This window comes from Calidris pugnax, unplaced genomic scaffold (genome assembly GCF_001431845.1).
Source record: "Calidris pugnax isolate Ruff unplaced genomic scaffold, ASM143184v1 scaffold44, whole genome shotgun sequence".
NCBI classification, from domain to species: Eukaryota; Metazoa; Chordata; class Aves; order Charadriiformes; family Scolopacidae; genus Calidris; species Calidris pugnax.
The window spans coordinates 17,934,692-17,956,713 of record NW_015094506.1 but is presented as its reverse complement, the minus strand read 5'-3'; the positions used below and the strand labels follow the sequence as shown (position 1 = coordinate 17,956,713).

Genomic DNA, 22,022 nt, shown 5'->3' with positions numbered 1-22,022 from the left:
AGGCCATGGAGCATTAAGACGTTCATCCACAAATGCCACCACTTTTAATTTTCCCTTTTTATAGAGAGAACTAAATCAGAGGGAGTTTGATGTTCCTCTCTAATTATTTTTTACTTCCAAAGGGGAGAGTTTGAAGTGCACCAGTGAGGATGAGAACTGCTGGAAGCTACCGCCCTGTTCTTCCATAAGGAAACAATGGCCACGGTCCTGCCAGTGGGGCTGGTGTGGGGTCAGGGCTTCCTAGTGCTTCTCATACCATACTTAATCTTATTAAACTTATCGTCCTTCCTCTGTCACTTGAAAGGGAAAGTTATTATTGGTGGAGTCACAGGTCAAAAAAAAAAAACCCATAACAATATTGAGTGAGCTGCTGAGGTTTCCTTTCAGAAATGAGTTTTTGAGGAACTCGTCCAGTCGCAACTCACAGGCGTTTTGCAGCTGTTGTTGGTGACACGGGACATTAACTCACATCTAATTGTGGGGCGGAAAAGGGCCATACTGGAGTGGCTGAAGAACCGGCCATTGAATTTAACGGGAGCAAACTGGGATTTGGGTCAAGCCACGTCTTATGTGTGTGTGTGATTAGGGAAGAGAAAGGGGGCGGTGGCCACGTCCTCCAGTTCCTTCTGGTTTTTACAAGAGGTTGGTGGTTTTTGAGCCCGCACAAGCCAACGCCAGCTTCTGCCTGTGAGGAACCCAGGGCTGCCTGGCTCTCAAATGCCTGTGGCCAGTGTCCGAGCAGACATTGCTGCCACCCTGTGGACAGCTGGGCCCCCATGGTGGTGAGGCTGGGACCACCTCGCACGGCTTGGGGCCAGGGCAATCAGGTGTTCCCCTGCCCAGCTGCAGGACTTTAAGAGCCCGTTTGGATTGTTACATTGTGCCTGCAACAAGCTGGAGCGGGGATCATGCCCATCCTTCCTAAAATAGAGTGGCCGGGATGAGCTGTTGTCCTCTGCTACTCCTCTGGCAGAGTGGCCGGGATGAGCTGTTGTCCTCTGCTACTCCCCTGGTGTTCACATCCAGCAGGGACTGCTCACCTGGATGGGCAGTGGATGGGTATTTCTTTCCAAGGGCGCCCTCCATACTGAAATCACAGCCTCAGCCTCGGTTTGAATTCCATGTTTATTCTGTAAAAGTTTAATATTTTGCTAAAAGATAGTATTAAAAAAAATATATAAATTCAACCCAACAGTGTGATTGGAGTAAAGCTATATGCAGACAGCTAGAAAGATGGCTAGAGAGCAGGAAAAGCAGGACGTCTAATCACTGAAGAAACAGTTACAAACAGCAATAAAATTAATATCTATATTAAACTAGCAGTGCAAAGATACAAACTGGAAGCAGCTTTACATTAAAAATACAGCTTTTTAAATACAGAAATAGCACCAATTTACAAAAGACGATCAGAAATGTAAACGTGGCAGGTAGATTCAAGTATAAGTTATACGCCTACCCTCCTCAGCAACTGTCTTGGGACAGAAAGGTTTCACAAACCCTGCAGAACCTCCTGGGTATGCACTTTGCCTCAGTGCAAATACAAATTCTGCTTCTCCAAAGCTACTTTCGCTGACCGAGGAGTTGCTCCTAGTTTATTTCACTTCTTAGCTTTCAACAAAGGCAAAGATAGGAAAGGAAAATTCATTCCCTCCTGACAACCAACCCTCCTCCCCCCTTGCCGGTCTGGTACCACAGCTCAGGTTGGGCAAGTAGCACTGATCCTTTCGCCACCTGACTGCTTCACTGGTCCCACTCCTGTTTTAGTGAGAACTTTGCATTGACAAAAAATAGGACAGCAGATCAACCCCCTCTTTCTCCCAGGGCCAAATCGGCTCTCGCAACCGTGACCCATCAGACAGTTTTGATGGTGAGGGAGTGGATGCTCGTTTCCAGACCTGCTGTATTTACAGGAACTCAAAACCGGAAGCGGGAAAACTGGGAATTGGAAAACCGAAGATCCGTTTTGAGTCCCTGCATTTTCAAGTATAGTTAGGTTAGTTATGGCACAGAAAAACATTGCCGACAAAGCCAGGCAATTTTTGCAATGACGCTTCAACCGGAGCAAAGAGGCAGTATTAGCTCTGATCCTCCTCTCTGCTCCCAGCTGCCATTTCACTAAAAGGCTGCACCGTACTGGAGGGGAAGAGAAAAGACAAGGTTTGGAGAATCAACGTCCACCGTGTCCTCCTGAACCCTGGCAGCCACTTCCAGCCCCAGCAGCACCAAACGCACACTAGCAGAAGCAGCGCCGGGGCGGCACCGTGCCAAGCACACATTGCTTTCCAAAGTGAAACTATTTTAAGTTGACGTAGAAGAAGAAATAATTCAGAAGCAAAAATTGTAAACTTTCTCGGCTGTAGTGTAATTAAAAAACAACAAAAAAACCCACCTTAAAATTTAGCAGTGTGAAGATTTCTCTTTTCCACCCCTGAAATTTCCTGTGATAATTCTACCATAGATTTTCTTTCAAGGAGGGCTAACCAGCCCTCCTTATAAGGCTGTTATCAGTCTATTCTAAGATAAGGCCACATCACTCAAACTCCCAGCTTCACTAAAATTCTTTCTTAAACTCCATTTTCATAATATATTTCATTATAAAAATAGAAAAACCTCATCAAATCCCCAACCCCTGAAGTCCTACCCTCCCTTAACCAACGAAGTAGCACATCCGACAGTGTATCTACCCTTGGAAAACCAGTACCAATGAGCGAAGAGCTGATAACGCTGGCCCTACGTGTGCTAAAAATCCAGAGCAACGTGATGTCGACAGCAACACCTTCTGTCTTTTACACAGGAAACCCTGCAAATTTAATTGCAGATTGCTGCACCAGTGAAAATATACCCGAGCATAAGAGCATTAACTCTTAAAATTATGTCCTATATTATTAATAGCACCATGCATTATTTGAGGAGTCCGAGTGTTAATTGTTAGACTTTTCTTCCTCTTTATCTTCTCCTAAGGAATACAGGTATTTTTTTTCCCTCTTCCAAAATTCACAGCTCCTGCTCTTCTCAGCTTCTTTTTGTGGTTTAGATAGATACTCGCCAAAAGATCTCCCTTGTCTTCCAAGTATGCTCAAATGCTCTACTAACTAGTCATGAAATTCCCCTAAGGAAGAGTTAGGCACTTAAGTACATACCCCTTAAGTAGACTTAAGTAAACCGCTAAGTAGGCACTTAAATAGACTCAGGTTAGACTGAATCTAATCACGCGGTTAATGACTTATCAGTGTTCCTTGTTCATAAAGTCTAGACTAGATTTTCATCAGGAGATGAAATCTAAGCACAGCCCTCTCAATGGCTGGCCACTCTCCAATTACTGTCAAACTTATTTAAGGAATCAGGTTTTGTATTCCTTACATCTAACTTGTATATTTTGCTCAGAGTAAAATTCAAAAAAAAAACAAACCCAAGGACTAATACAGTTCATTAACACAATTATAAAAATGTTAACATTCACAGTTATTTTGGTCTTAATATTTTTCACATGTATACATTCAGTCATATTGTGTTAAGTTATTATTAGTTTTTTCTAACCACAAGTGCTGGGCAAATTGTACAACAACCAACTGACATTCAAGTAATCCTACCCTGAGAAAATCTGTTACTCTGAGGCGGCAAAAAAAACTTCTTTGTACTAAATCCCACTCCGATCTACAAAATAAATAGCATGATGCTGCGCTGCAGAGGCAGGATTTGACAGATTGGAACCAAGGAAGCAGTTGCTCTCACAACTGCAAGAGTTTATCATTTTCACCACAGATTCACTCAGGGTAAGTAGAGTACCTGGGAAAAAATGCTTACCCCAGATAAGTGCTAGACATCTCACTTAAGACCGTGGATAAAGAACCTCTGGGAACTCCAAGAAGATCTGTTTGCATCTCCTCACAGCAACAGATTTTTCCAAATTAAAACCACAAATATAACTTGATGCCCACAAGGCCGTGTGAAGCACAGCATCCAAATTCAGATCAGTACTGAAGAAGCAATTCAGTAAGAGGTTTTCAGTACCAAGGACGATTTGTGAAGGAGGTGGTTAACAGACCGGTGGGTGAAGAGATCGAGGGGAAGCATGCCAGAAGGGGTGACATTTTAACATGCTCCTCTTGTCAGGGAAGAGCTTGTTCTCTTGTAATCGCTACAGGGTCCTAGGACAATCTGCCCACCCTTTGCAATGAGTGGAGTTAGTCAGGGCTGGTACTAGAGATTTCCAGTCTCCTCTGCACAGAGCTGGCATTTCTGGTCTGGTTGCCTTCATTTTTCTTCCACGCAACGGGGTCTCCAAGACTTCCAGGAGTTTTGAAAAATGCCTCATGACGTGCAGGACGAATGTTCTTGGGAGTGAGGGGAGCTGACGAAGGCTGTTTGTGAAACAAAACCAAAGTGATTCAGTCGGGTGCTCTCAAAGCCTCCATGCAAGCCCACAAACAGCTTGTAGACATTAAGCCCTGTACCCTGCTACTATGGGGAGCCACATGTCACACATCCTTTCAGAAGCTCCCCATGAAAAGCTCCAGGTTTTGCCCCTTTTTGTTCTGGAGCTGTCTGCCAGTACATCATTGGGGGAAGCTGAAAGCCTCTATCTCATTTCCAACATAAATGTATTCATGACCAGTTCATACTCTTTCATTCTTATGCCAATCTTGTCCTTTAGCTTAAATGGCTCTTTCCCTTCCTCGATGTTTTACTTGCTTTTGTTATTTGTTAGCATCAAAACAGATCTAAAATTAATTTCCTAAACCGTGGCCACTTGTGTTTTAAGTGTTACTCTACCATAACCTCTAATGTTAGTTAGTATCTCTAATCAGATCAGCTGCCAACTAGTCTCTATTTAAGACTTTTATTAAAGCTTGAACAAGATAAACATAAAGTAACTTTCATAAAGCTTCCAGAAGTTCAGTCTATTTGTGATTGCACTAGACAATAGGAAAACAAATCACAGATTTACGAACGTAAGCTAAAGCACTGCCAAAACATCACTGCTAATAGTTGTAAAGACCCAAGTAATACAGTGTGACATGACTGTTTTATGTCACTCGTACTTCAAACAAATTCATTTTAAAAAAGAGAACTTCATTTATTTTTTTATCTAATGTGCAACATCTGCTTCTGTGGTAGAATTTTGAAAAATATCTTTATAAAAAAAAAAAATCAACAAAACACACAAGAACGGTTTTCCCCCCAGTTCTGATGCTGAACAGAGATCAGAATGGGGGTGAGAAGGTAGCCCGGGACACTACTCCCTGAAAACTGCTGTAGTCAACTGACTCCTGAATTATGACAATTCTTCCTAATGTGTCCACCTAATGCGTTTCCATTGCCATTGCATAACACACTTACAATGACGGTGTCAAATGGGGAAAAAATATTTACTCGGATTTCTGGGGAAAAAACTTTATAGCAATAGAGAAAAATATGAGCTACAACGATTTTTTTAAAGATTAAAATTTCTATTATTTTAAAATTCCTGTAGGATTTTTAAAATTCCCCACATCACCATTCAGGGCTAGAGATTCTCTGCTGGGCTATGTCTTTAACGCCACCCCAAGCCCTGCCACTGCTACAGATGGACGTGCAAACTAAGTGGAAGACACCAGCTCCAAGCGTGCCAACTTTCCCCTGCGACACCCCAGCCCTAGCCCGGAGCACAGGCACCTTTGCTCCCCGGGGCCTGGCACCGCTGGTCCATCGGCGCTCAACCACCTTTGGCTCTTACCTGCTGCAGCTTCAGAAGGGTCACCGGCTGCCCCACACACACCGGGGAGTCCAGTTGAACGGCGCCACAAGACCTGGCAAGCACGGGGCTGAGGTGCAGGGCGGGATGAGCTGGCTGCTGGGGATCCACCGACGGCGCGGGCGAGACCCCGGGGGTGACCATGGCCGTGGTGCCGATGAGGACGGGCGCTGTCGATGCCAGGCCAGACACAGTGAAATTCATGGAGGCGGCCGCCGAGAAGGAGCCATCGGGAACTGGGGAAAGGGGACTGGTGACGGTGGGAGAACAGACGACAGGGAAGGAAGCCAGGGCTGCTGATGGCACCATGAGGCAGGGGACGCTCAGAGAAGGTAACTGGCTCGCAGCCAGGCTGACGGCACCAGGGGCTTGGTTTGCAGAGAACAGGAAATTAAAACTGCTTAATCCTAAAGCAAAGAGACAAAAAGCAAGGCGTTAATACAGTTGACAAATTGGAATTCAGCTATTATAACTTCATCTAGAACAGGAAAGAGGGATGACAGCAAAGAACGAGATAGGCTGCCCAGGAAGAAAACTGTAACAAAAAGAATAAAAAAGAAGGAAGAAAACTGTCACAAACCCACGGCTCTTTTGTCAAGTTCCCTTTTCCTACCTGCCTCCACCTCCCCACCTACTGCCTGTTCACTATAGTTGCATCCATTTACTCTGTTCACATCAAGTACCAACCACACACCTTGCTGTTTTCTGCTTCTAATTTCAGATACAAGCAACATCTTGACTAAAGAAACTTTTTTTTCCACTAACAGGAATCATGTCCTCTGCTATATGAAAACTATACTCTGCTTTTAATGAGAAAAAAAACCCAAAACAAATGGAAAACGCCCACAAAGATAGACTCCAAAGACTCTTCTTTTCCTGAGAACAGCTGAAATACTGTTTTGAAACAGAAGCTGCTCCATTTTCCAGTTTGTCTGGGAAGGATCAACATTTTCAAACCGAGCATCTCCATCCCGTAAGTGAAATCCCCACTCTGTGCCACAAGTGAATCAAACACTAAAGTAGTAGTCATGGAAATCTGCCACACGTATCCTGTTTCCACAGAAGACTCCTACACTTCACACAAACACAGACACAAAAAATGGTGGACGCAAAATCCTCTTGCAATATTTCATCTACTTCCTTCCCATCTTTACTGTGTCCTACGAGCAGGTCTGGCTGCACTCACAATGACTCGGTTTTTGTGGGGTCATCCTGATGATCCACATGAGGAGACAGGACAAAGTTCACAAATGACTAGATTCACCCACTGAGGGAAACACTATTGTACTATTCTGGCTGCCTTACTGTCAAACCTAGACTTCCAGCTCCCCTGAGTTTTCACTGCTGGATAGGTGTCTTTTTTTTTGCTGCACATAATTCAAGCATGCAAAACCCACATTATTCATGTATATTAATTTTGGGGTACCTCAGAAAAATGCCCGTATTGTCAGAGAAGCAACAGTTCATCTGGAGTTAAGAGAATCTGGAGCTATTAAACTACCATAGAGAACTGCTGACAGTTTTTGTGCCACATATAGACTTCTTCACCTCTCTGTAGGTCCCCCTCTTTGAACAGCTCATTGAACAGATGCAGAAGTTTGATGCCCCCGGATCTCAGGGCTGTCCTTACCAGCAGTAGGCTGAACATAAAGGTACTGTGGTAGGAAAGGCTGATTGGCATTTTCTTTAGAGATGTGCTCTTTTCCTGGAGAGGGTTCATCAGGGTCTTTATTCTGAGACCATTTTTCTTGCTCCTGAGAATCTGAAGGCTTAGTAGACTCCTTGTCTGTAGACTCCTTTTCTGCAGCCTCTGGAGCAGCAGGACTTGTGAGGTCAAGATGAAAAGCTTCTAGATGTACAGCAGATGTACAGCCACTTCCTGGGGTAGATTCTGCCTTGGGTGACTCAAAAGGCTTCTAAGCAAAAATAAAAGAGGAAATGACAAGTCCAAACCAAAATAGCACAGTATAATGTCTCTTGTGCACTTTCTTCAGCTACAGAGTAAAACGTGCACCTGTGAAAGGGGTAGCACAAAACTCCTTAGCAAGTCCCTAAGCTAAAATTTTGTTTGTGATGCCTAAGCCATGGGCTGCTGTTTGCTTCCAGTACTTGCAAACACCAGATCAGAAGTATCTGAGCTTAGGGATCCATTTCTCTTTATTGACAAGGAAAAACACCTGTTTCAAATAGCTTATATTCAAACACTGATAAGACCTTGAGCCCGATCCCCATTTTTTTAAGAAAACCATGAGATAGATGCACTTCACATTCACCATCATCTCCTCTCTCACCAGCCTGCTGTGGGCAACACTGGGCTTGAGAGACAGGGACTCGGGCTGGAGAGTAGGGGAAAAGCACAAACCACATTTGCTGCAGCTCAGTAGGGTAAGCAATGCTGCTGCTGTTTGGGAAAGCCCAAGCTAACAGAGGAAGATGAGGAGTAATAGTCACATTGATTTCCTCCCTTCTGGCAGGCTGTTTTGTCAAAGACAATGATCAAGACACTGATTCCAAAGAACAGTGGACCATAACTTCACTATGCAAAGCCATCACAGTCCATTTTCCTCTGGTGATGCAAAAACATCTCCCAGTTAATGCCTATACTTCCTGACACAGCACCCTTACCATTTTGTTAACGTGTGGGAGGCAACATTTGTACCTGTAACAAGAGTGGTGCAGTGAATTTTCACTTCTGAAAACATCGTCTTAAGAAGAAGTCTTTCCTTGCTAACAGGAAGCCAAAGTGATAATGAAATTCACTTCCTTACCTTGGGGACTACAAGGGAGAGGGGCACATCGCTCTGTTCCATGGTCTGCTTTTTAGCAGCTGGCTCTTCATCATCTATGGGTGCAGAGGGCGACGTGCACTGGAGGGAGCTGCGTTTCTGGCAGGCAGCTGGAGGTACGGCCGCCTGAGCTTCTGCACTCCTGCTTCCCACCTCTCCTGTGGTGGGCAGGGTCTCCCTCAAGTTAGTTTCCTGAAGACCGCCACACAACATAAAAAGGGATGAAGATGGGAAGCACAGGAAGGGTTGGCTGGGGAGCAGGGTAGGTTTTCCATTTTCTGTTTTGCAGGCTGCTGGCGTGGAAGGATGTAGAGCTCGGCTGCTGACCCCATTTAGCAGCGAGAGGTTTGGCACATCTGCCTGAACCACAGGGAAAACTGCCTGAGGCAAAGGGTTAACACAAAAATCAGAGTCCCCAGGAAGCGGAAGAAGGGATGGAGGTGAAGTTGTGCTTGGGTTCCTTACTGAATTTAATACCGTTTCTGTGGCACAAGCTTTATTCCTAAAGAAAAGTAATGAAAAGAGGAAAAATATTTAGTCCAAAACTAACCCCCTATTTTATCCTTAGAAGCAAATAGGTACATTGTTGAACATCAATATGGAAAAATCCCCCCCTGCTCACTACTTTTAAACAGTTTACAAGGAGGGACACTTTTTATTATTTCTAATTACAAAGAAACAGATGTATCAGGTTTTTGGCAGAAAAATAATGCTTACAGCTGCACTTAACTAGAGCCAATCATGCACAAACAGCTTCAGATTAGGATAGGTGTAGAGAAGAGCCACTGATATGACAGAGATGCTCTTCCCTGGAGCCCTGATTTGCTTAGCCAACAGGTCAAAGGAGGCAGGCATGACCTACACAACCACACGTGAGATGAAGAACTACTGAATCTAAAGGACAACAGCGTTAGAAATACACACAGTACAAGTTGCCCATTAAAAAAACAGCAAGCCACGCTAAGGCCTATCAGCATCGAAATAATGAGACTCTCTGGCAATTTTCTACCTCAGTCCCATCAATGGAATCTAGCCCTGAACTAAACATAACAAGCACGAAGCTGAAACTGGACAGGAGTTAAGACCAACCTACCTAGTATCTTCCTCTATTTTCTGCCTGCAGACAGCTGCTAGATTTATCATTTTGGAGCAATATTCATCTGAATTCACAACACAGGCTGAAAGAAAAAGGAGCATTCAATTAATAACAGGTAGGTTTACCAAGTATATTTTGATACAGGCCATATAAAATAACTGATATAATTTTTCCATCCTGGCACATTTTTATAACATCCACTAATCACCTAGAGCCAGAACCTGCAAGACACTCAGAACTCTCAGTCCTACCAGAGAGGTGCTCGACATCATCATTTCCTGTAACAGGGAACAGTGAAAAGCCCTGTAATTGCTTTATCTGTTTTAACAGCTATCCATTAGATTGTTACAGTAAATTCCACTATATTAGGAACCATAAAATAAACCAAGCTTTTGTGGCTAAAGAATCTTTATCTGTACCAAATTTTAACAGAAGAAAACTGTAATATAGTTGCAGCCAGCTGAGAACAGAAACATTTCAAGCCAGTATGGCCCAGATTCATCTCATCTAACTTTAGGCACTTGAATGGAGGGTCCAAGTCAGAAGTCTCATCACATGGACAATAGAAATATAGGCACCTCCCACGGGTAATTTTTATATATAATATAAATTTATTAGGCTGCTTCACCCAGTCAAGTGCCTTAAATTGGTGGGCCCACATTTGGGCAGATCCAGTGGGATACAAAAGAACACGTTTCCTTATTATTTACCTTGCCTCTCTTGACGTGGGCTGTTGGGCTCAGAACTGACCTTCCTTTTGGTCCCTTCACAAGGCTGTGTGCCGTTAAATGAAGCGTGACGTGTAAACCTTTGTTTTCCAGTAGCACAGCTCTGATACGGGGCACAGGCTCCCCTCTGCGTCCGTGGCAGAGGATCAGATGTTGGGCTATGCCCTCTCAGCTCATCTGTAGGAACATCATTTTGTACATCGGTCCTTCAGGGAACACAGCTCATCCTTTAGGCTTCTGCCACGTTAGCAAACTTGGCCACAGGAGAAGAGGTAACCTCTACAACATCCCAAACCCCCCAACACTGAAGCCGACCTGAGCTTGGTAAGCACTGACAGACAAAATAAGGGCTTCCCTCCTTTCCATTCCATGGCAGCAGTAGCTGCAGTCTCGTGTGTATAGCCCAGAGAAGAAAGGGTGCTACAACGGCATTAACACTATCTTTCAGTTTTACTTGGTCCTGGCACTGGCCTGACCCAAATACATTAACAAAGGTCTTTCCTTTGCTCTGTCTTCTAGCCAAGAATCAGAAGGCTAGAGATGCTCTGGCCCACTGCCTCCTTCTTTGCAGACAACTCTTTTGTACGTGGGGACATGTGCAAAATATTTGCAGAGCAAGTATGTTTGCATGCACAAACTTTTACTGTCTAGCTATGACAGGATTACAGAGATTTTGCAACTCAGAAAAGCTATGGGTTTGGAGCTGTAGGATTTGGAGACGTAGATATTGTCTGCCATTGCTTTACAATTCATACAGTTATTCATAAAATTATGTAATTTGGTGTAAAAATACTGGCAAAACACAGTATCCTTCAACATCCCTTGACAGCTCCAGCGCTTGAGCATAAAGTCTAACACGGGCAAATGTTGAGCTGGCCAGCAGTTAATAGTCACAGGGTGGACAACAAATGCCAAGCCACTCTACACATGGAAAACAAACTATTGCCACTTGGGAAGGGATTGTCAAAACAAAAAGGCAGGAGATGTGAGCTACACAACTTACCAGTCTTTCCAGGGAATTCCACAGGCCCGATCCACTTGAAGGCCGGTTTGCGCCCTCGTTCTTCCGTGACATGAACTTTCTTGATCAAGCCTAGGCTGGTGAGAACATTGGCGATATCATACAGTCTTCGTACCTTTGCTAACAAGAAAGGGCAGAAACAGTCAAGACAGTCCCATTTACAATGTACAGTACATATTTACATGGTAATTTCATTCCAGAATATGAGATTTCATAGGTAAGGTGGGTAAAATCAAATTGGGATGGAGTTAAGCTACCTCCTATGAAGCCTGCCATGCCATCTCCCACCTGCTTGTTGCTGCTTCTTCGTATCTCAGCTGCTCATCTGTCTTAGCTGCTCAGGTTTAAGCTCATCTCCCTCATTTTGATGGAAATGGGTTACTGAGTGATTACATCAACAGCTTGCCCAGAAAAGGCAGCTACCCCTTTATGTGGGGTAAAGACAAGCACTCAGGGAAAAGAGGCACATGAGTACGCAGCTGATCGCAAGAGGACATATATTTATCACCTTAAAAATGTAACACTCTTAGAAAAATCTCTGTGACTCCAATAAATAACATGTTTGAGCTGAATATGATACCCACAGGTCATCCAGCTAAACTTCTCACATCCCTCCCAGTATTTGGGGCAGAACTTTAAGACTGAAGTGCAAGTTCTTTATTTTAAACGTACTTTAAAAGGTAAAAGAAAAGTCTTTATTTTAGAATAATTGTTTACTAATGCTGAGTTTTTCCATGTTGTCCAAGTACTACTCTCCACCAACTGGAAAGCAAACTGTGCCATCCAGCTCTGAAAGATTTCTGGATTGAAAAGGAGAAGTAATACATTTCTGCATAAAAGAAAAAGAGTTCCATAAAATTAAACGACGTTTCATTTCAATAAGTTCTGAATCATCATTCAGAACAGTACAGGAAACAGGGTTAAAGTATGAAAAAAATTCTAACAAAAAAGAAAAAAATTTCTTCATTCTGAAGCTAAAACTTGGAGATTATTACCAAATTGTCTCTTCCCCACCCCAAGCTCTGTTTTCATTAACTGGCATTTGCAATTAAAAACCCAGACCGTATTTCAGCAAAACATTCCTGACCTGCTCTTGCCATTACCTGCTGGAGTCATTCCAAACATGCCCCCATTTTCTCTACTCACTGACTGATTTATTGGTCTCTCAACGGCCAGCTTACTTTTAAATTTGCTGTGGTCCACTGTGTCCTGGGTTTCTTCTATCAGTATCTTTGCTGCGATGTCCAGAGTGACTATCTTGGTCTTGGAGACAAGGAACAGCATGACAAACTTTTGGCTCATAATCCGCAACGACTTGTCCTTTCTGCTGTTTGCAGATGCTGTATTACAAATAATACCCAAGCCTCTTAGCATATGTCATCCATCACAGCCAGAAAACTAACAAGTAGGTTTTTCACACACAAAAGGGGTAAAGCATTTCCTTGTCAGGAAGCAGAAATCTTTCGAAAGGCAGCAAATAACTGAATAATGCAGACAGAAGTCTCTCTTCAAAAGGCAATAAAAATGAAAGCTTGCAGAAATAGCTCTTAGGAAGTCAGAATCCAAAGCTGATTCTATGTTTTGTTACACAGTTTTGTGCCACTTTAATTTTGTGACCCCAATGGACTTTGCAACTTAAATATTATGTATTATATGGGCAGCATGCAAACAGTGGACAAAGGGAAGATGGCACCTTCTGTCAGGATAAAGCATTTACTATCAGGTACACATGGGGAAAGACGAACTGGAGTGTCTGGCAGAAGTTCCTGCCAGTCTGGAGGACAGAGGGAAAGTCCGTCCTGAAACCCATGCTAGGGACAGGATAGAAGGAAGAATTCTGTCACCCTCACAGTGAATTCAGCACCTTTTTGCAAAGAATAATTTTTTATCATTTAATTTAAAAGCAAAGCAAGGGAAAAATTCACATAATACACTAGAGAAAGAGAATTGTGCCTGTGTGTAACATCACACACATTAGTTATCTTACCAGAAGTGCAATCTGCTTCTGAAAAGTCCAGTAATGATCTGTCTTGAGCATCTGGAAGAGTTTCCTTTTTCCGTTCTCCAAATTTGTACTCCAAGTCCTGCTCCTTCTGCTGGAAGAAGGTCATTAGCTCTCCATACTGCAGCTCGCCTGCTTCCTGAAGTGTTTGCAGAGTCTGACTCAGGTTGTGCCGGCCATGCCAACAGTACTGGTTCTTGGCCACACGGCTAACCAAGTGCAATGACTCCAGGACGTTCACTATATCGTAAATTCGTCTTCGCTCAACTCCTGTTTTAAGGTGGGGGGGGGGGAATAAAAAAGACATAGATGCTCATCTAGTTTTAATGTGCTCTTTAGCAGAAGCAAAACAGAGAACAGACTGTTCTCTGAATGTTCACAATACATTTTTCACTGTTTCACCTGGACACATTACATTAGATCCATTCAAGTTTGCACAATTAAGAATTCACTTATGTATGGCCAGCCCCGTGGTATGATGTTCATTATCTATTTTGATAACTGCCGGCCCAGCCACGCCTTCAGCTCAAAGCATATGCACTGTGTTTAGAAGAACTGATTGCAGTCTGCCCAGTCCCACTCACTCAGACCTATCCAGACAGCCCTGAGGCCCTTCTTGTCAGAGAGCTTTGGAGCAAGGAAAGGGTCCGAGCCTGGCACTGCCACAGGGCAGATATAAAAGCCCACTCCTACAGGCACCAGTGGGAATGTGGTCCTCCACTTGTATTTCCAATGGCATCACTACTTGCTAAGCACGTACCAAGCAAAGGAGCATCAAGGCTTCACAAGGTGCAAAGTGGTGGAGAATGAGACCCACTGCTCCCAAATGTAGCAGAAAGAAGTCCTCAGTGCTGGCTGGGTCTGCACCACCAGGAAGTCTATGAAATATATCCAACTTGGGTTCAGCCTGACTGAGGGGACTGAATATGAACAGGTTGGTGGTTCTGCTCACTGTCCCGAGTACGTGAGTCCAGCACTGCTTGAAGCGTGGCTGTTATATATAACACAGTGCACCAGCATATAGCTGGTGGCATCACCTGCACCAGATATCCCACAACGGTTAACACAAGCTGAGCAGAGCAAGTGCTAGCCAAGGGGAAAGGTTTTGAAAGACTTCCCTGCGGAAGGCAAAGCCTTGATGTATCTGTTTACCCATCTGGATAATAGTTACCAGCCTCAAGCAGATATTAAGATAAAAAATTCATGAGTATTTCCAAGCGTGTGGAGATCTTGGAGTGAAACATACTCCCGGAAAACAAGAATGCTACACATATCCTGGTGTCTGTCAGGTACCAACAGCACAGCCCCCTTCATGGTCTTTCCATAGGTCTTCAGTGAACAAAGCAACATACATTTGTAGCAAAAGCTGTCTTACAACCATCATTTGTTACACAGAGAGCAGCAACATCAGCAGTGACTAATTTTGTGGTCCCTGAAGCAAGTGGATACAGTCAAGGAAAAGCAAGGAAGTGGAAACCCAAGGGAGAAGAACAAGCACAGCCCCTTCTAGGATCCCGACAGAAAGCTTTAAAACAAAGTTTCTAGTATTTAGGAAAGCTCAGTAACCCCACTCCCAATACAAAATAAAGTACTACTCCTGTTCAGCTGTACAAAGCTGGAGCACAAGCATCTCATGCAAACACAGAATGGAGTAACTGCAAGATCTAAAAGAACAATTTGTTTTAAAAGTAATTTATTTAACTGTTTACTTCGTCTGAATTCTCTCCTATTTCCACGTCCCATTATAAAGGCCAATAAGTAAGTATTTCAAGAACTTTCTTAGCAGAGTCCCAGAGGACATCACTCTTCTTTTCCCTTTCTTCCCCAGACACATTTCATTTTTGCTACCTCTTTTCTGTTAAATACCTGAGTTCTAAATGTGGATACAATATTTATTTAGTTTAAGTCCAATTACGTAGAGCCCCTTCCTAGCTGACAGACAACCTCTCCAAGGACCTGGACCTTTTTGGTTTTGGTGTGATCTGGCTGAGTGCTCTCTCCCAAGTTTTATTACTTCTCTCAAATATGTCATTAATATTTTATCTAAGACCAAACCTAACAGCAGACCCAGCAAATAGGCTACTCGGTACCTTCTTGCCACCTCAATACAACACATTTTCTCATTCTACTCTTGCAGGTCTCCTGGTAAACTCCCCTCACAAGACAATATTTAAAGCTAAGATAACCTTGATGAACCATGAGATCTTGGAAGCTACAATGTCAGGCACATCACTGAAGTCAGGCAACTGATTTCCTACACCTACTAGTCTGCAATTGTTTCCCCAAATGTTCCATTTTGACAAAATTTGTTGTTTATAAGTCCTCCTGCAGAGGGTTTGTAAGTCCTAACTCCTTCAGTGTTCAGCCAACTGAAAATTTAAGAAAGCAACAGAGTTGGTAAACAGCTAGAAGATAGATCTGTCTAGCAAAAAGTACTGTCAGAAAACAGATTTCAAAATGGTAGCATTTTCAAGCAGTAAAGACACTTAGGAACATTAGGCATTTCTAACTCTTGATTAGTAAGATTAGAAGAGCATTCAGATCCAGAGAAAGGCAGACCTTGGACATACTCTGTAAGAAGGTTGATATTTTCAAGGCCCTTCTGTTGAGTCGCCCCAGGTGATCAGTTACCCCATTTCTGCAAGCATACATACCAAGAATTGAAGCCACTTCATCCAAAGAAATAGTAGTTTTTTCTGTTGACAACGGATAACTTGGATAGCGAGCTAGAAACTTTTGGCACAAGAGTCCTAAGCTTTTCTGTTTTCTGCTGGGCCTCTGCTTTTCAAATTCATCAACCGTGCTGTCGTCTATCATATCATACTGTTAAAAAATAAATGTTAACCCTTTAGTGCAGAGCTTCAGAAGCAAGGCATAGCCAAGCGAGGCATATTTCAAATGTTAGCTATATTTAAGCTTGGACTTTCTAATAAGGAAAAAACCCTGGTCTCCTTGCAAGCACAGAGCACTTGGGTGACACATTTTTGCTTGCAAGCTCTTTTTAATTCACCACATAAGGTATCTACAGAAAAACTCTTATCTGCGAGATCATACAATAATGGTTCTGCATAAGGAAACAAAACAATAAGACCAAACACCTGATACGAGCAGATAGTAAGATCCTACTTGGAAGGAATGTTCCTTTTTGAGAGGAGGAGGAATATTCTCTCAAACACCAGAAAATAGACAAGCCATTAAAAAGTTCCTGCATAATCTCTTTCATGAGATTTTACTGCCCTTTACAGTGCCTCTGTAACTTTAAAAAAATGGGGGCTAGGGGAGGCATGGTGCTAAGAGACTATAAAAGGCACCAACCAGTCTCTGAACCTTAAACTTGGTTGGGCTGTTAAGTTAACCCAAGGGTGGCCTGAATACGGTCTTTCTATCCCTGCAGGGGAAAAAAAACAAACAAAACAACAAACCGTGACGGCAAGAATGTATGAAAAGGTATGTTTATTGATTACAAAATTAGAATGATGGAGAATTTTTCTGCACTGGCAACTTTGTGGTTTTGCTTCCATGTCAAAAAACCAAAAAGGAACACCAAAATGATCTCACCCTCTCGCAAAAAAAAACAACCCTAAGAGTGGTGGCAGCTGTTGGAACCCATGTTTCCTTGCTTTTGAGATATTTAACTGTCCTTTGTTGGCTGTGACTACATGGCCTTGTAGCTCTGATTGAATTATTTCAGTTTTATCTCGTATTCTTACAGTAACACTTTTACATCTTTTGTAATTCATCTTTCTGTGAAGAGAAAATTATTAAGCGTAAGTTTTATAACTAGAAAATATTTGAACTCTTTATGGTAGCCACCTCAAAAATGCTATATTTTAGCAGGCTTGGAATGCTAATGAACTAACCTTTAACATTGACTGTTTTCTACTTACTGGAGGCTATGTTAGGAATTCTGTTTAGAGAACTGTTTTCTCCTTTATGACTATCTAAACTGGAGAATTCTCCAGACTGCCACCACTGCAGATGCTGTAATATATACAATTGTAGAGTTATCTGTACTTATCAAATGATGCCTCTCAGTTGGAGAGCCGCAGAACTATCCGCTTCTCAGTAAAATCACTAATTAAGGATATTCTACAAGAAATAATCCAGCAGAGGGAAAGCGGTGGTTGGAATGAAAAAAAAGAAAAGGCCTGGATGAAGGAAAGTGTAATGATGCTTATTACAGCCTGATGTCATCCTCTCCATGGCCAGGCTCCCTAAAGTGAGGACAGGGATCAGCCTCCACTTTGCCTAAGTCTTGGCAAGTAAAAATCTTCCTAATGCTTTACCATGCTGTCTGACTACTGGTTTGGGGGCTGGGATGGAAAGGGGGAAAAAGGTTTCAACTGAGCACTCTGTGGGGCTGTTGTGGACAAGGTATAAGATTTCAAAAGTATACTGAAAAATATGCCCTCTCGCTGTCAAATAGCTTTTGAAAATGCTGCCCATCTGTTTAAGAATGATCTGGCAATTTTCTTTCTAATGTGGTTCAGAAAATAGTGTCAGAAATTGGGGAAAATGACACATTTGAGCTCTACTTCCTTCACTGTCCTTTTGAGTAATATTCAGGCTCTTGAGGGGTCTCGGGTCAGTTACAAGTAAGAGAGTTACTTTTAGTCTTTGAAAGTCCTACTGTTCAGCCAGTGCTGTGTAGGCAACTACCCTTGGGGATGTTTTACAGCTCTGCAGTTTCCCACAGGGAGCAAAGGACCAGTTGGAAGAAAACTGAGGCACAATTTAAACAAGGTCTGAGTCCTAATTGAACATAAGGTAATTGTTGTCCGAGTCTCACCTGTAATGAATCAGGTGTGTCACTCTGCTCACTGTTTTCTATGGGTCTGAAGAGCTCCTTCTTCTTCTCCCTGTCCCTCATGTCAGGGCTAGCAGCACTAACAAGAATCTTCAGGTTAGCAGTGGGCGTCCAGGGATCAGGCTGAGGTCTGTCAGTGAGCTTAACAGGTGTAATTGGATTTCTTTCCGGGGTGCAGCCTTTTTGCTTTGATAAATCAACTGGCTCATTCTTAATGGGAGTCTTTGGGGCCATCCTGGATCGATCAAATATGTTTTCCTATTAAAAACAAAAAGGTCTTTAGACACAACAGGAAAGAAAACAGTTCAACAATCAATTTAATTGTTCTTATGAAGGTAATTTTAGTGACTCATGCCTTGGTACTCATAGCTATATTTAGCACAATTTTTCTGCCTTTGCTGGAAGCGATAAATTATTCTACATGGTGGTGTACTGGAAAGAGTGTATAGGAGGTACTGCCCTGAATTACAGAACCTGAGGTCAACCAGTCCAACCTGTGGCCACTCAGGCTTTGAAACTGACTGTTATTACAAGACAGCACTGCCCAATGAACATAAATCATCAAACTGGATCGAAACTGAAATAATGCATTGGTCACATTACACTTAACAAGACAACACAGTGTTCTGCTTGAAAGGCCCCCAATGAAAAGCCATGCAGGGGATGCAGCTCAGACTGTCATAAAATGTCAAACTAAAGTGGATGTAACTTCATGTGCCCATGAAGCAAGCTTTGCATCTGCACTATCTGCTGCCCAAAACTACCGAGAAAATCTCCATACTTGTATTCCCTGAACACAGCTAAGAGCTGCCAGAAGGAAAATCAGCTGATTTTTATCATTCTTTGAATGAAGCTCAACTCCCTTCAGTCCCTAGCTGCAATCAAACTTTTTTCATATTTCATCTTTGTGTCCAATTTTACCTCTTCCTCTTAGTGCAAGAACTATCACTACAGATCAGTGATAGAAGATGATCACTACAGATCAACTAACATCAAGGGACCGACTGAAGAAAGCATCAATGATATCCTTGCGCAGAGATCCCTTTTTGAGCAACAAGGCATCCTGCTTCACCCTAGCTTGTTAGTGCAAATACTTCATGAAAACTAAAGGAATGAAGCAGACAGGATGTCATACTGGCTTTCTTTCTGGGATATCAAAACCTGAGGCCCAGGTATCCTAGACCTGGCACGGAGACCTGGACTTCCAAAAATGCTCATGCAGAAAGTTGTTTCTTTTTGCCCAGGGAGATCAATGTTCTGTTCTTAGATAGTCCAGCTATCATTTGACTCTCCTTACTCCCCTACAAACAGGACCCTGTTTTCTTGGAGTTCTAGCTAATATTGCTCAGTGGTTTCTAGATTTAGTCACTTGAAATGACTACATACACCTTAAGTGAAGTGAGAAAGTGAAGCAGACACTACAATCAGAAAGCTAGCAGAGCTTATAACTTGCTGGAATTGGGACTGAAGCCCTTGGAACCACAGGAAACTGCTTTCAAACTACAAATCAGGCTTGAAGTCATTTGCTCTTTGGTCTAGCTGTGGCTTTTTTGATGTTGGTCTCAAACTGAGCAAGTCTTCATGCTCAGACTAAGATTACCACTTCATTTTTATTTTTTTTTTAATTACTTTTAAAAATCTAACATTGCAACTTTGACGCTGGATATTGCTATGTATTTTGTGCTGCAAGAAGTCCAATTCTGAAGTGGAATACAGCCTGAAAGAAAATGTTAAGTTACCATTGGTTTTCTGTAGGAACTTTCCCAAGTTAATTTTGCCTTTTACTTGGAGCAATTCAGCTATCACTAGCTGATATAGATATTTAAATAGGTGATTCCAAATATCACCTTATCAGGTACAGTCTAGCTAGAAAGCAGAAAGAAGTAATAACTGAAGCTGGATTTTACTAGGAGCACTTCTGTAGCATTCAAACTGGAAATTAATTTGGCACATCAAAAGCATTGTACTCTGAACACTGATGAACACTTCTGCATATGTCCACCTATGAATTGCCCAAAAGGATGTAATGAATATATTTCCTTTTAGAATTAACAGTTAGTCAGTTGTAACTTACTACACAGTGATAAATAGGGGTCAATTTAGAGGCCATGATACTTCTTGGAATATATGTTCACATACTGTTGGCACTCAATACATTCTTGCAATTTCACATTTGGCAGTGAATCAACACTTAATCTGTAATGGAGAAAGTCTACCTTCCCCTCAAGTTCCTGTTCACTATGACTGGTACCAACGGAACTGCAGTGAGGGCAGCTGAAGCAACCTGCTGTTCCACTACCTCAAATTTTCATGTTTGTGCAAATATCACAATGAAAAATGTAGTTGCGCTACACGAGATGTACACATCTGCTATCAACTTTCCAGATCTTTATTTTTGATATGTCATAATTGCCTACTAAGGTAAGAAATGCTTTTACACCCTCTCCTTTTTTCTTTTTTTTTCCCAATAGCTGCAATGCTCCTGGCTGAATTGTACAAAATTGCAAGGGCAGCTGGTAGAAGTGTGAGATTCACCTTGATCCAAGCAGAGATGGCTTACAAATACAAGAGAACGGGAAAGGCTGGCTTAACGAACTCAGTATACAAGCAGGAATTGAAACAAATATCTGAGATAACAGGAGCTCAGTCTGACAAGAACTACGTGATCTTTGGAGGACTCAGACTGACCATGGACAGCAGGTCATGAATCAGGTCTAGTTCAGGAGACGTTTCTGAGCAAGATATGACTGAGATTAGATGTCCCGTTTCCTGGCTGGTGGGGCAGGAGAGGAATGATGAGCTTGTTCTTTGCTGAGTGGCACTGCATAGCCACCCTATGGATACAGGCATACTTCTCCAGGCCAGCAGGCCAGCATAGCAGACATGTGCATCAGCACGGTCCAACTGCTGCTAAGTAACCGGACCATACCATTCCCATGTCACGTCGGGTCTGGTGTTGGTTAACTTTTGAACGGTGAGCCTACACACAAGTCTCCTCTACCTTACCCAATGGTAGCCACTGGGATGCTTGAGATTGCCTAACGAGTTTTCCTTATTGAATGAAAGCTAAAAACCTGTTTCCCTGAGAATAATGCCAGAGTGTAATGACTTCACTTACTGACAGCAGTGGCCTCACTCACGGTCGCTTCACTGGATTGTCTTTTTACCTTAGTGGTAGCACCGGACACCCCTGTGCTCCGAGAGCCACCAGGTAAGACGCAGCCTCACGGACCACCAGGGCAGGACGGACCAGGCGCGCGGGTCCCACGGGCGGCACACCGAATGCTGCCGCGGGGACCGAGCGGGACACCACCCGGGGGCACGCGTTCGGCCCGACCCACCCCCAAGCCCCCGGGTCGGGAGCTCTGCACCCCCGGCCACCCCCACTCCCCGGCCCCGGGCCGCCCCAACGCTCCGCACCGAGAGTAAGGCGCGAGGGGACCCCTCACCCGTCCCGCCGCCCCCGCTCACCTTCTGGGCCGCCTCGGCGCGGCCCCGCCGCCCCGGCCGGGCGCTGGCCAGGTCCCGCAGCGCCAGGACGCTCACCTCCATCTGCAAAGCCAGAAGGCGATTTGAGCCCGGCCCTTAAGAGGAGCCGTTCCCGGCCCCAGCGGGACGCGAGAGCAGCGCGGCAGCTCGGGGCTACCCTCCCCAGCCGGCCAATCAGGGCCTGCCCGCCGGGGAGCCCCGGCCGAGCGGCCGGCCAATCAGCGGACGGGCAGGCGGCGCGCGGCAAGCAGGGCTCCCGCCCGCGCGGGCCCGCTTCGCTCCTTTTCTGCGCGCGGGCGCCGCCGGCCCTTCCCTCCCCTCCCGCCCTCAGCTCCCGCCGCCGGGCCGCCAGCGCGAGG

At 43.8% G+C, this 22,022-nt stretch overlaps 1 protein-coding gene across 1 annotated transcript; it reads right to left on the bottom strand.

The window, feature by feature from the left end:
* Nucleotides 1-1,125: 1,125 nt before the first annotated feature.
* On the bottom strand, nucleotides 1,126-21,779 carry E2F7 (E2F transcription factor 7). Its single transcript, XM_014963269.1, has 12 exons — nucleotides 21,646-21,779; nucleotides 18,157-18,432; nucleotides 16,022-16,190; nucleotides 13,353-13,637; nucleotides 12,547-12,705; nucleotides 11,348-11,485; nucleotides 10,327-10,521; nucleotides 9,614-9,698; nucleotides 8,503-9,022; nucleotides 7,365-7,650; nucleotides 5,717-6,141; nucleotides 1,126-4,361 (listed from the first exon to the last, which is right to left on the bottom strand). The coding sequence occupies exons 1-12, from the start codon at nucleotides 21,724-21,726 to the stop codon at nucleotides 4,185-4,187; spliced, it is 2,796 nt and encodes a 931-aa protein (XP_014818755.1). The 5' UTR covers nucleotides 21,727-21,779; the 3' UTR covers nucleotides 1,126-4,184.
* Nucleotides 21,780-22,022: the final 243 nt, after the last annotated feature.

What these genes read in the sequence shown, in the direction of transcription:
- E2F7 (XM_014963269.1), bottom strand. Translation starts at nt 21,726, where the DNA reads ATGGAGGTGAGCGTCCTGGCGCTGCGGGACCTGGCCAGCGCCCGGCCG. An exon ending in ACACACCTGATTCATTACAG is followed by an intron (nt 16,191 to 18,156) that starts GTGAGACTCGGA and finishes ATTTTTTAACAG; the next exon opens with TATGATATGATAGACGACAG. An exon ending in AGAAGCAGATTGCACTTCTG is followed by an intron (nt 12,706 to 13,352) that starts GTAAGATAACTA and finishes TTTGTAATACAG; the next exon opens with CATCTGCAAACAGCAGAAAG.